The sequence below is a fragment of a genome, unplaced genomic scaffold (assembly GCF_019419815.1).
Source record: "Pyrus x bretschneideri cultivar Hongxiangsu unplaced genomic scaffold, Pyrus_bretschneideri_v1 Contig136, whole genome shotgun sequence".
NCBI classification, from domain to species: domain Eukaryota; kingdom Viridiplantae; phylum Streptophyta; class Magnoliopsida; order Rosales; family Rosaceae; genus Pyrus; species Pyrus x bretschneideri.
Window position 1 is genome coordinate 201,675 of NW_025999431.1, and position 13,180 is coordinate 214,854.

Below are 13,180 nucleotides of genomic sequence, written 5' to 3' on the forward strand. Positions count from 1 at the left end.
AAAACACTAGGATTTAAGCCCCTTATAATGAAGTCCGTTAGGATTTAGGCCCAAAATTGAAAATTCCATCAACTCTCTGTTAATTGTTAGCACATGAGGCACACATGTGAGACTAAGAAGATAAAGTTAGCCTCACATGTAAGATGCACGTGTTAACAATGAACAGAGAGTTCTGTTTTAGTCTAATATGTGTGCCTCATGTGCTACTAATTAACGGAAAGTTGACGGAATTTTCAATTTTGAGCATAAATCCTAACAAACTTCACCACAGGAGCTTAAATGCTAGTTTTTTTTTTTACCATATGGCCCATCTTCCAACTACCTTATCAATACGAAAACTAATAATCTAATTAAGCCTTTTCTTAAAAACTATCTTAAGAAGGGACCCTTCATAAGTATCGCATAGGCCTCCAAAATCTTGAGACAACCTTGTTGATCACAACAACCAAGGATGTCCATCTGTGGCCGAATGACACTTCCTTAATTCACTTTGATGATGTTCACTAGCTCACAGAAGTTGTCGCAACTACATCTCGAAACCATATATCAACATAAACCATTTTAACAAACTACATACATAATTAAACAACTAAATAATGTAGCCTTGGTTCTCGTCAACTCGATTTTAGTGATACAATCAAGATAATTTGATGTTCCATGCTAACTAAATTTTTGAAAAATATTTTACCATGTTAAAAATTAGAGAAAATTGTTGTAATGATCTATCAACTTTAACTCAATTTGAGCAATTGTTCCTCAACTTTAACTCATTGGAGCAATTGTTCCTCGACTAAAAATATGTGACCATTGGTCCATTAACTTAGCAAACATACAGTTATGGTCATTTTCGTCAATTCCTTTAGAACTTTCATCAAAATGAGTCAATGTCACACACGTGAGGCTAAATCAAGTGACAAATATGAAAAACCAAATGAGAAAAATTGCAGCAATGATCCCTCAACTTTAAATCAATTGGAGAAATGGTCCCTTAACTTTAACCCAATTGGAACAATGGTCCCTCAACTTTAATTAACCTAATTGTAACAATGATCCTTCCAACATAAGTCATTTTGACGTAATTATTTGACGAAAAGGATCATAGCTGCACATTTTTTGATGAGTTAAAAGATGAAGATTATAAATTTGTAGTTGAATGACCATTGCTCCAATTGGATTAAAATTGAGGGACAATTGCAACAATTTTCTCCAAAAAGTAATGGATGTAACTAAAATTCTTCACACTTACTAGTTTTAAAAACCAAAACATTGAATCCAAAAAGAATACCAATCAGTCTATTTTCTTGACTTATATCTCCATTGTAAACCTCAGTGGACTTGTATCGAAACTTGTGGAAAGAAAAATTGTGCGAACCTAGACATATATAACTACATATCATCAAAATAGTTGCTGCGCTACAAATTGTTTATCAAACGCGATGTTTTCAGTATCAAAATAAGCAAGTATTTGCAACATAAACCGATTAGACATCAAAATAGTTCCAAAACGAATAGTATAGCTGATGGCCCGATCGATGGATGAAAATATGCATCATTTGCTACAACTCTGGCTAATTGCCTAGGAGACGTTGACATTTAAATTTTTCATCAGAATTCAAAATTTTCTGCTGATAAGTTAGATTAGTTTAGAATACTGCACCGATTTGAAATGAATAAAGAAAAAATGAACTTGTATGCCTAAAACCTAGAAAACATTGTGAAACACACGGAAATAAGGAAAACCAATACGGTCGGTAGAAAAAGAAAAACCAGCAAAGAAAAGCACTATGGTTTTGACCCTGGAGGATATGGCCACTGCACAAGACGGCAGAACCTGTAACACGAGGTACTTTGGTTGTGTCATTAATTAAATATGATTATCCTCTCCTTAGTGTTTGTTTTGACCAAAACCAAAGTACCTGGATGACGTTCATGCAACTGCATCATTATCGATTGAATACAGTAGATCGAATGTCCACTAAAGCCGGATGATCAAGATTTTCTTGCTCCTACACATCTTATTAATTGTCAACTATTTGCTTAATTAATTCATGGAGTAAAAACTCGAATTGATTCGATGTTGGAACATGTTTATTGTCTGCTACATCTATCTTTTAATTTTTTTTAATACAGATGTACATATAGTAAGGGCTCTTTGATATACATAATTGGATTAAAATAAATAATTTATTAAATAAAAGTATATTAAACGGAGAAATTATAAAATTATGACCATCTAAAAGATAGAAGATAGATTACTCATGTAGAAGGGATGAATCTTCTTAAATAATAGCTAATCCTCTTCTAATTCCCCATATGAAAAACCAACCGTTTCTACCTTCAATATCCCATGAAATTTTAGATTTCTCCATTCTAATTCAATCTATGTGTACCAAACGAGCCTTGAAGATGGGGGAAAAAAATGACATCAAACTCTTATTTACAAAATTTGAACCTAGCTAAGACATTTTATTTATAAATGAAGAAGAATAGTACTAAATTGTAATACTAAGTGGCACGTCAATTATTTAATTAGTATAAGTGTCTTCATAATCTGATCCTCATAGAGCCACGCATAGGTATCTTTAACAAGACAGGGTGACAATTTGAAGAGACATAATTAGATTAATTGTGATTTGTGTCTTTGTTAAGGGGGATATGTTGTTTGGCTTTTGGGTATTAGTAGTCTTTGGAGGCTGCTTTGGCATTTTCCTAATCACCAAATTATTCCAAAGCCTTTTAACTTGGTAATGTACAAATTAATAATTACCAACTCATATGTAAAAGGTAGCAGATCAAGCCAAATTAGTGAGTTATATAATTCGAATCTCTTTTCTTTCACTACCTCTCTCTGTGCGTCTGTGAGTTGGTGGATGCAGCCATATCAAATCTTACCCCACTAGTTTGGGAGTTGGTGGATGCAGCCACATCAATTCTTATCCCACTAGTTTGGGAACTGGGACATCCAATTGCCACATTTTTCTACCCGGTGCCAGGTTTACCAAGATGTTGACCCCTTCATTATGAATTCTTGGTGCTACCTCCTCCCCTCTTCTTCATAATTTTGTTCACATGAGCTTGACGAACGGTTAATGAGACAAAGTAATTTTCCAAATCATTCAAAACCTAGCCGCCTTAATTAAAAACATAAAATATAACTAGCAATATAAAGTTTTGAGTTTAACTCGTACTGATAACAAGTTCGTAACTAATTATATTTGAGCCGTTGTATGACTTGAGTTCCAATTTTTATGTAAGAAAACAAATCAAATTGAGTGCGAAACTTAGTTAACCAATTCATTAATATGTTTGAGTAAAATCATATCTTAATCAATTCACCATATGTCTTGTTCTTTGGCCTGAATTTATTGTTAAGCCGAACTTTTAGAGAAATCCAAACCCATTTTCTTTGAAGCATCCTTATACATTGACATCTTTGTGTCTATATGTGTGTTACAACTGCCATTGATTGACATTGGCACCAGCAGACAAAGGGGCCGAAAGCAGTAGACAAACAAAGACCAAGATAAGCAAGATAAGGTGGTTTTCTCCTCCAATTTCCCATAATTAAAGACAAAGATAGCTATATACTACCTCGTCTAAAAAAGTTCGAGTTCCTTCATAAAACCAATTGGTAATATGAGGAATATTTCAATTATTTATAAGTATATAGAAAATTCATTTTCTCATCACTGTGTGATTCACTTGCAATAGTTTCTATCCCCTTATGTCTTCGGTTAGTATCATTCATTCAAAATGAGAGAGAGAGAGAGAGTCACGACCTTTTTTTCCATTGACTTCATTTCACACAAAGCTTCAACTTACTCAACTACGGTGCAGTAAACCCTACCTTCAGTCATTGCTCCTAACTGTTCATCGTTGACTTGATGAGCATTTTGTCCCAACTCAAATTTAAGAGGGAATTCGTACACCCTAGCTGATGCATATGGTCAAAGCACGATTGCCTTTAAACGCTTTCCAGATATGGTATTTAAAGAAAATTTGACTAATAGTTAATTAATCATAAAGCTCTGGAGGGAAGAAGGAGAGTGTGCTGGAAGAGTGGTTGAGTATATATTTATATTTAATCATACCATAGTTGAAGAATTTGAATCATGTCCAACAGTTCTTAAGCTCAAAACTGTTAGTTGCTAAAAGAGTTAAGGTTTTACTATAAAATTAATTGATAATATGAGATTAACTTAATTTCTTTTAAGCTTATGTAAAGTTCCTTCTCCCATCAATGTGAGATTCATTTTCAACACGCCCTTTTACATGTGGTGAATTTTTAAGCCTAACACCTGGACAACATGTACAACGGGGTAACATGGAGTGCGTGTGGCCGTTTGGCTTCACACGTAGGACACCATGCACTGATATTATAAAGAAGTTAATGTTCCACCATAAAACAATTGACAATATAGAGATTAATCCAATTTATTTATAAGTCCATGTATGATCACTTCTCCTATCAATGTGAAATTCATTCTCAATTGTTGCTACAGTGCTGCTGGTACGATCAATAGTAGCCCTAAACCCTAAACTCTATTTACTTCAAAAAAAAAAAAAAAAGGCAAAGCCATTTCTAGTTCGTTTTCTAAATCAAAAGTCAATGCATTAACAAGATACTCACTACCCTAATTTGGTCACATGCAACGGTGGAAAACTGGTGCCTTTCACTCATAAAAAATAAAGCATAGAAAGTTTTTTTTTTTTTTTTTTTTTTTAATAACAAACTCATTCGTTTTTTTAACAACCGTCCACGTAAAGCACATAGTTTCTCCAGTAGTCAAATACTTTATGTAAGAACTCCACATGCGACCCTTCTCCAAATTCCTTAATTTGTGAAGTCAAATGGGCTAAAGAAGAGACTGAGCAAGTACAAACTAATTAAGATTTTGATCATTGTTCACGTCAGAAGATATTTTAATCTGTCCTTCTATTACTTACCTCCTAATGTGAAAGCTCATTGCCTATAATTTTCTTAACTAAAATTTACAGATCAGCATATTTGGAGTGGAGTTAACGTACTGTAACCATTAGGTTGTAAGAGATTCCAAATGCCCCACAGGCCTTTTGTAAAACATTATCTGATTAATTTCTCTTTGCCCTTTTTGTAATGTAAAAAGAAAATAGTTCCATGAGTTGCCATTGTTCAAGTAGTTTCCTCACTAGTCACTAGAACTTACAACCCAGTCGAAGGGAAAGAGTTTTCCCATACCAAGATTATATAATTTTGGCTATCCTTGAATGAATATGTCCACACAATCAAGTCCGAAGGTTATTCAAACCAAACAGCTCAGTTTCTGCAGCCCATCCCCGCAAGTTGAAATAGTTTTGTGAACAGTTGCTAACTAAATTTAGCCAATGAGAAAAAAAAAAAGGGGTAAATTACACAACACTACCTCAACTATTGGGCAAATCACAATTTCATACCCCATCTTTAAAACATTTCAATGTCATACATCATCTTACGAATTTGTTACAATATCAAACCGCTGTTAGGTTTTCTATCAATCTCTCTGTTAAATGCTAACGTGACTTGGGATGGGACCCACTTCCAATTCCACTAGATTAAAAAAATAACTAAATATTAAAAATTAAAAATCAAATCATTTAAATATTTTATAAAACAAATATGGGACCCACCCCTTATCCCCCTCACACTTCTTCTCCGCTCCCATCTTCCCCCAACCCAAAACCAAAACCACCCCACCACAGCCCTCACCTGCCAATCACCACCCTTTCTCAGCGCACCACCCAGCTCGAACTCGTATCTTGCCTCCAATCCCGAATGGTTCTCGCCATTGTCCTTGCCTCCTCTCCTAAACCCCAAACCAAAACCCAGAAAAACCTGATCAAACTCGCTCTCCTTCGACCCCATAACCCAAGCACAGCTACCTCATGTCTCCTAAACCAAAACCCACAAACCTTTGAGCAAAGCCCGAAGCTTTCTCCGAAACAAGCGAATTCGAATTTTAGGCCTGGGGGTGAGGCAGAGACTGGGACTGTAGGTGACGACAGTGGTGGTGGAGACTGAGGTTGTGGGAGACGGCGATAATGGTGTTGTGGACATTGCTGTGGGGATGATTAGTGCTAAGAATTTGAAATTTAGCATTAGGGTTTGGATGGAATTGGGCTATTTTGTTTGAAATTGGTTATAGTGATTAATTTGGTGATTGTGATGGGTGTGTAGGAGGAGGGTGAGGGAGAGGAGCGCCATGGGAGGGAGGTGGAGATGGAGCAAGAAAGAGCGGCAGTGGGGTTCTGGTTTTGGTGGTGAAGGAAGATTGGGGGGGGGGGGATACGGGTGGATGGGGAAGAAGGGGTGATGGGTTTGTAGGGGTGGGTCCCCCATTTAAAAAATTATTAAATGATTTTATTTATAGTTTTTAATATTAAATTGATTTTTTTAATATTTAATTAATTTTTTAATAGGAAGTGGCCCCACCTCAAGCCACGTCAGTATTTAACAGAGGAATTAAGATACAAACTGAAGGAATGTATGACATTGCAACAAATTCGAAGATATGGTATGACATTGAAATGTTTTAAAAATAAGGTATGAAACTGTGATTGGCCTAATAGTTGAAGTAGTTTAGTGTAATTTACGTAAAAAAAATTAATAAAAGATAAATTTTTAAGTTTTTTTAATCAAAAATAACAAAAGTTTGCAAAGAGAACCCTCTCTCATAATAACCCAATACTTGCTATTTTAGGCCTTGAATATTTTATTAGTTTATAACCTTGTATGGTAAAATAAACGTGTAATAGTTGGTTAGAAACCCCCAAAATATAATGCTAACTAAAATAGCTAGAGAGTAACATTTTGTAAACTGGTTATACAAAATAATTTTTTAATCATTTCTATATTAAAATAACTTAAACATAACTAAGGTTGTTGAAGATGGTGGTGTAAGAACTAAGCTAAGCACCAAAAGCAAGAACTTTACTTACAAAAAGAGAAAAGCAAAAACCCAGTTCAGGTAAAAAAAATGGGGGAATGATTATCTTTCTGCTTAATCTCTTTCTCATTCTTTTTTCTCATATTTGAACGGTTACGATTAAATTACGTTAATATTTTATATTGATTTTTTTAATAGAGACAATAAGATAAAAAAGCAAAATATGAGATGAGAAGAGGGATTGAGATGGCAATAAAAAGGAAGAGAATCCTACTCCAAAAAGAGAAGGGTTTGGCTCCTTAACATCGAGAAGGAATTCCTTCTTAAGATTGAGTAGCACTTCCTCCCCAAGATAATTTATAGTCGATTAAAAGAGCTTTGTGCTTATTTGAAATTCTTCATCTTGTATTCCATTATGTAAAGATCATCTTTGTGAAAGATCAATTAAAAAGAAGATTATTTAGTTAATTAATTGTAACAAATAAATATATAATTTGTAATTCTTTTACGGATCTGTTCATCTATTATTATATAGTTTGATGACTAAACGATCTCATATTTTATTACTTTTTTATAAAAATTATCTTCACAAAGTGTTTTATAATATAAACAATTTTACTGATAAACATGAAATTTCATAAATTGAAAATGTCCTTTTGAGGAGTAACTCCTCCGCATTCACTTTTTTATTATTTATTTTTATGTTTACTTAAGTAAAAGCAGAGAGTTCAATTCAATCAAATCAAATCACTTATTTGTAAGCACTACGACTCTGTTTCAGTCGAAACAAATCGGATACAGTAAAAAAATTTGGAATTTAATTTTAGGGGCAAGGGTCATTTTCTTGGAGATCTTAAGGATTTCGTGACAGTTCATCGTATATCATGTGATCAGTTTTGGTTAGTTATTATTTATATTTAATTTTAAATTTTAAATTTTAAATTTTAAAATGATTTTTGATTTCATGATATACGATACATAATCACAATTACAGAATTCTTAGAATTTCTAAGAAAAGATTCTGAAGAAAATCGTTTTTCTAATTTAATATCGATCAATTACAAAACATAAAGAAATAAATATAAATTCTAAGTTTCCACCAAATCCTAGAAGCACTGCGTCAATTGGTCCCACTACAAGAAGATCATCAAGTGATAGTGAACGTTTACCAATGTGTGAATAGGCGAATTCAAGAAGTGTCTTCGTCTTCATCCTACAGCTCCCACCAAGGCCTTTTTTTTCTCTTCTCAATCCAAAAAGCTGGAAAACTGAGTAGGCAGAGCACACACTTTTGCCACTTTCCCTTTTGTACAGTGTGGGACCAAGAAAGAAGATGACACAATCACTTCTATATAATAAGGAAAAAAGTGCTTTTGTCCTACAAATGATGATGTGGATGGAGCTTGGACTCTACTGCAACTATGCATAAACCCAAATTCCTCAAATTCGATTATTCGATTTTCTTAAACGCAACTGAGTGTATATCATTTTTATTCATGTCGTCGTATGTTTTTATTCAAGAAAAAAGTAATGCTACACAATCTTTTTTTGTAAGTTCCTTATCTCACCAATGTTAACAATGTACTGAAAACTATATATATTATTAAACCTAATCCAAGTTTATGTTCCTTTTGTTAATATTAGTATATACTATATGGTTTATATATAAGTGGTCACCTTCTAATTGCACAGAGTCTTTTTAAGATAAAAATATCACACATGAGGTCTATTGAGCTTGAGTCCTAGCAGAACCAAGATATGACTTGAGGTGGAAGTCAGGTTCTTGTACAAATTTTCTCAATAACTAATTTGGTGTTGTTTCTAATGATAAATAATGTTCCACATGTACAGTATGCCACATAAAACTAACACAAATGCAAAGTAGCACACACAAGTAGAGATGTAGATGCATCTTAATTTTGAATCTTTGCTAACAAAATTCTAAACGTAACACATCTATGAAGGCGGAAAAAAAAAAGCATGCCATAATGTGCGATTTGGTATGTATTCGAATGATCACACACACAAAATTATGTATATAATTTCTTCATTTCGATAAGTAGTATACACCTATATGTTTATATGCAATTGGTATAAAAGAACTTGTTTATTACTACAATTAATATGACAGTATCCTAAACTGATTATTCAATATTGTGTCTGAATAAATTAAAGATTTAACAACGAGTGATAAACTTCTAGTTGCATGTAAATTTTTCTCTAGTTCAAATAATTAAGAAGGTTGAAATTCAACGTCGGAGAGGAGAAGTAACTGTAGGGTGTGAACTCGTTCAGGTTATGTGGACGTGGGCCAGTTCCATTTGGAATTTTATGTATGCGTCAGACAAGCAATCTTGAAACTTTCGGTGTTTATTTATGCATTTTTGGACTGATGGTTCCCTCAAGACACCAATATATAAGCACGCCCCACTTCCCACTCTTTTTACTCTTACCTTTCTTCCCCTCCCTCCCTCCCTCCCTCCCTCCCTCTCTTCTCCCGTTTTGTTTCTTGACACTGACTCTTGTTCTACCAACATCCATTTCTTGCCCACATTTTTCCAACTGGCACTCTCACCCTTTCACACAAAAATTTCAGTTTTCGACAAGTTTTGAATTGTTTTAACTTGTGTGTGTTGCCATAGGTTCGGTTTTGGAAGTTGTAACTAGTGTTTATACTTGTAGGGCAGTCTCTCTCTTGTACATTTTCGGTTACGGTACAGGGATTTTACACCCTAGTAGTGAAGTTTGAGCAATATCAGCTTCTGGTATTGCTTAAAGGATCAAGTTTTCTTCGTTTTCATATCGTTTTGGGAATTAAACAAATTAGTTGTGAGGGGGGTTGGTCGGGGTGACACATCCATCATAAGAAAAAATCGTTTTCGAGGACAATGATTCTGCTATACAACGGGTGCACGCAGTCGAAAATTTACTCATTTCTTGATAAGAAATCAATTTTCGATAAAAGCTTTTATTTCTGGATTTTCCATATCTATAATAGATACAGTTTGGGCACTTAGCTATAATTTTCTTACCATTCTTCATCATAACGTTATATAATCTTTTTCGCTCTCTGTTTTCATTTAAATTGGGATACTGGGATTTTTTTTTTTTTTTTTTTTGAGGTTTGGATTGGATTGGTTGAGGAGTGGAGTTATGGGAGGAGCATCACTGCCACCAGGTTTCAGGTTTCACCCAACTGATGAGGAATTAGTTGGATATTACCTTCATAGAAAGGTGGAGGGGCTCGAATTTGAGCTTGAAGTTATTCCGGTGATCGATTTGTACAAATTCGATCCATGGGAGTTGCCAGGTAATTAGTAATTCAATGCTTTTAACTCTTTCACTAATAGTAATTTCACTACATTTTCGTTCACTAGTTTGCTCTGTGAGACATTGAATGAATTACAATAAGTTGGCGTGACTGCATTGGGTTAAGTATCATTTTGTATTTCGAGCGATATTCCAAACTAATCTAAACTGCAGAGAAGACTAGTTTAGCCAATTTGACTAAGCTTAGGTCTGCGCATTGGGTTAAGTTATTTGGTGTTTAGATTGATTCTTTGATTGGCGTGTGGATGGATTTTCTATATGAATGTGAACAGAGGGTGCCATAAAGCTAGTTTCGATTTAGTTTAGTTCGGCTTCTTTTCTGTTCTTTTTTTATGAATTAAACCTGCGCATCATCTTCCTTTTCTGAAAGGGTATGTGGGTTTCTTTACTTCCAAAAAGCCAAGCTAATTAGCTTTTTTTCTTTTCTGAACCACCAAGCTAATTGGCTTTATATATTCCCCTATAAGTACGTAACAATTCAAATCAAATAAAGCACAAGAACAGTGAAGGTTTTTTTTTTCTCTTCCCAAAATTCCAATTAGATTTTCAATAATATATGTGAATTTTGATTGCAGAGAAATCCTTCCTCCCTAGACGTGATATGGAATGGTTTTTCTTCTGTCCGCGGGATCGAAAGTATCCAAACGGCTCGAGAACAAATAGAGCTACTAAAGCTGGCTACTGGAAGGCCACTGGAAAAGACCGCAAGGTTGTTTGTCAATCTGGTGTGAATGGATACCGAAAGACCCTTGTTTTTTACCGCGGACGTGCTCCTTTAGGAGATAGAACAGACTGGATCATGCATGAGTACCGCCTCAATGATGATCTTGCTCAGGGAACATCTGGTCATCAGGTACATCATCCTGCAGTGTCATCAAATGCTTTGGCTTCATACAACATACGTTTGTTAGACAGTTCCCTTGTGTAATTAATAGTATAAGAGCTTCGATGCTACTAAATTTTGGAAGGCTTATGTTGAATTCGGTTTGTTGATCATCTCTACAGGGAGTTTTTGCTTTGTGCCGTGTTGTTAAAAAGAATGAGCATGCACAGAAGACACATGATGCCCATGGAGAGCCAAAGGCCAAGAGGGTTGGAAGCGCTTCGAGCAGTGGGGAGGATATGACCACAACAAGAATCTTAAAAGAGCCCTTGAGCATCTCTGCTGATACATCATCTCAAGCGAGTTACCTGCATAACGAGAGTCGTTATTCAAGCCGTGCTACTTCTCCACATGAAGTTAATCCAATGGCAGAGTTTGAGCCAGCTTCAAGGGAGACCAACCCTGCAGACTTCTGGGTCTCGCCTGATTTGATTCTTGATTCTTCCAAGGTATTGATGCGAGAAAAAGAAAACCATGAAATTTTGGACTAATAATATTGTTCTTATTTTTATAGCTTTTTCAAATGCAGGACTACCCACAGTTGCAAAAAGCTATGCCTAATTACTTTCAGCAGTACGAGTTTCCAAGCACAATGTCGCCGTGGCAGTCATATGAACCCAGAGAATCACCTAGCTCGTCATACTCGAATTTCACAGGGGACCTTAAAATGGCCGATGATGTGAGTCAAATGGGCGGCATGTCACCGTTCTCTGGACACACAGACTACATGGGTTACTATGGGAATGAGGAAATGCAATTTGAAGGTTTTGACCAGACTAGTTCACTGAGATATCCAAACCCCTTCTGAAAAGATGAACCGAAAGATCATTTTGTCGCTCTCTTTCTTCCAATGCAGGGTCTGAAACATGGGATAGCCAAGCTCTAATTTGCAGGCAAGTGAGCGCAGATGGGAGTTTGGGGGAATTAGGAGGACTTTGGTTACAGGAAGACAATATGGTCATTGTGATGTAGGGTTCTGCCCAGTGCAGGATTGAACAATCGAGTACAATGTATTGCGTCATCCACAGTCGACATCCAAGACAACGCCTTTTAACGTTGGTTCTTGGTAGTATAAGATAATTACAATCACTGTCTTTTACAAATAACGACTGGTTTGTTTTCTTTTCGGACGTAGTATGTGTACTTCATCTGTTGTTTGGAGAGTTATTTCAGAAGCCACTTCCAAACTTCCCACTTTGCTTTACTTTGCAGTCTGTTAGTTTCTCCGGGTGAATCACTTTTATCGATTTTACTTGGCGTTGGTTTTTCTTACAACTTGTATGGTTTTAATAAGTTTGATTGTTAAATCTAAGCTACCTTGTGGTTGTAATCTATACAGTGTAATTTTCCATGCCTTCTGTGGTAGCATCTTTTATGTATTTGACTCCCTTTATATGATACTAGAAATTATTATATATAGTTCTTTTACTTCTTGTCTTCTAATGTTGATCACGTCTGCCTATTTTCTACTTTTTATCATTTCTTTATTAAGGCAATACAACCCTATTCTATTGAGAGACGGATTGGAGCTTTAGATGCAAAAGGATGGACACACTACCTTAACCAACTGACTTAACTCATATCTGGCTATGTTCTACTTTTTATCATTTCTTTAACAAGGCAATACAAACCTAGCTAATCTATTGAGATTTGGAGATTAGGTGCAAGAGGGTGGGCACACTACCTTAATTAACTGTTCTAACTCACGTGTAGCTATGTTCTACTTTGTATCATTTCTTTAACAATGCAATACAACCCTAGTCTATTGAGAGGGGGATTGGAGCTCAAGTATAAGAAGATGGGCACACTATTTTAACCAACTGACCTAACTCACGTCTTGCTATATTCTACTCTTTTTTTTAGGCAAAGAATAATTAGTTTGCAAGTATACCAGGTAAATACGAAAGAGAGTAACAAAACAGAGAAAAGTGGTTGAACATGTGAACTCAAGGCAGTAGTACTGCTTGTGTCTCAAACTTTCAACGACCTTCAATCATCATGCTCCTTCAAATTATTGAATTTTTTCCGAACTTAATATTCTCTTGAGATATAAAGCTAGTGGTAA

The 13,180-nt window shown here is 35.2% G+C and overlaps 1 protein-coding gene across 1 annotated transcript; it reads left to right on the top strand.

The window, feature by feature from the left end:
• The first annotated feature begins 9,366 nt into the window (after positions 1 to 9,366).
• LOC125475101 (NAC domain-containing protein 71-like) lies at positions 9,367 to 12,530 on the top strand. Its single transcript, XM_048579464.1, has 5 exons — positions 9,367 to 10,212; positions 10,808 to 11,085; positions 11,238 to 11,564; positions 11,645 to 11,879; positions 11,972 to 12,530. The coding sequence occupies exons 1-5, from the start codon at positions 10,056 to 10,058 to the stop codon at positions 12,085 to 12,087; spliced, it is 1,113 nt and encodes a 370-aa protein (XP_048435421.1). The 5' UTR covers positions 9,367 to 10,055; the 3' UTR covers positions 12,088 to 12,530.
• Positions 12,531 to 13,180: the final 650 nt, after the last annotated feature.

Excerpts from the sequence above, each read along its gene's own strand:
- LOC125475101 (XM_048579464.1), top strand. The coding sequence starts at position 10,056 with ATGGGAGGAGCATCACTGCCACCAGGTTTCAGGTTTCACCCAACTGAT. Across the intron at positions 10,213-10,807 it reads CGATCCATGGGAGTTGCCAG|AGAAATCCTTCCTCCCTAGA; the intron begins GTAATTAGTAAT and ends TTTTGATTGCAG. Across the intron at positions 11,565-11,644 it reads TGATTCTTGATTCTTCCAAG|GACTACCCACAGTTGCAAAA; the intron begins GTATTGATGCGA and ends TTTCAAATGCAG.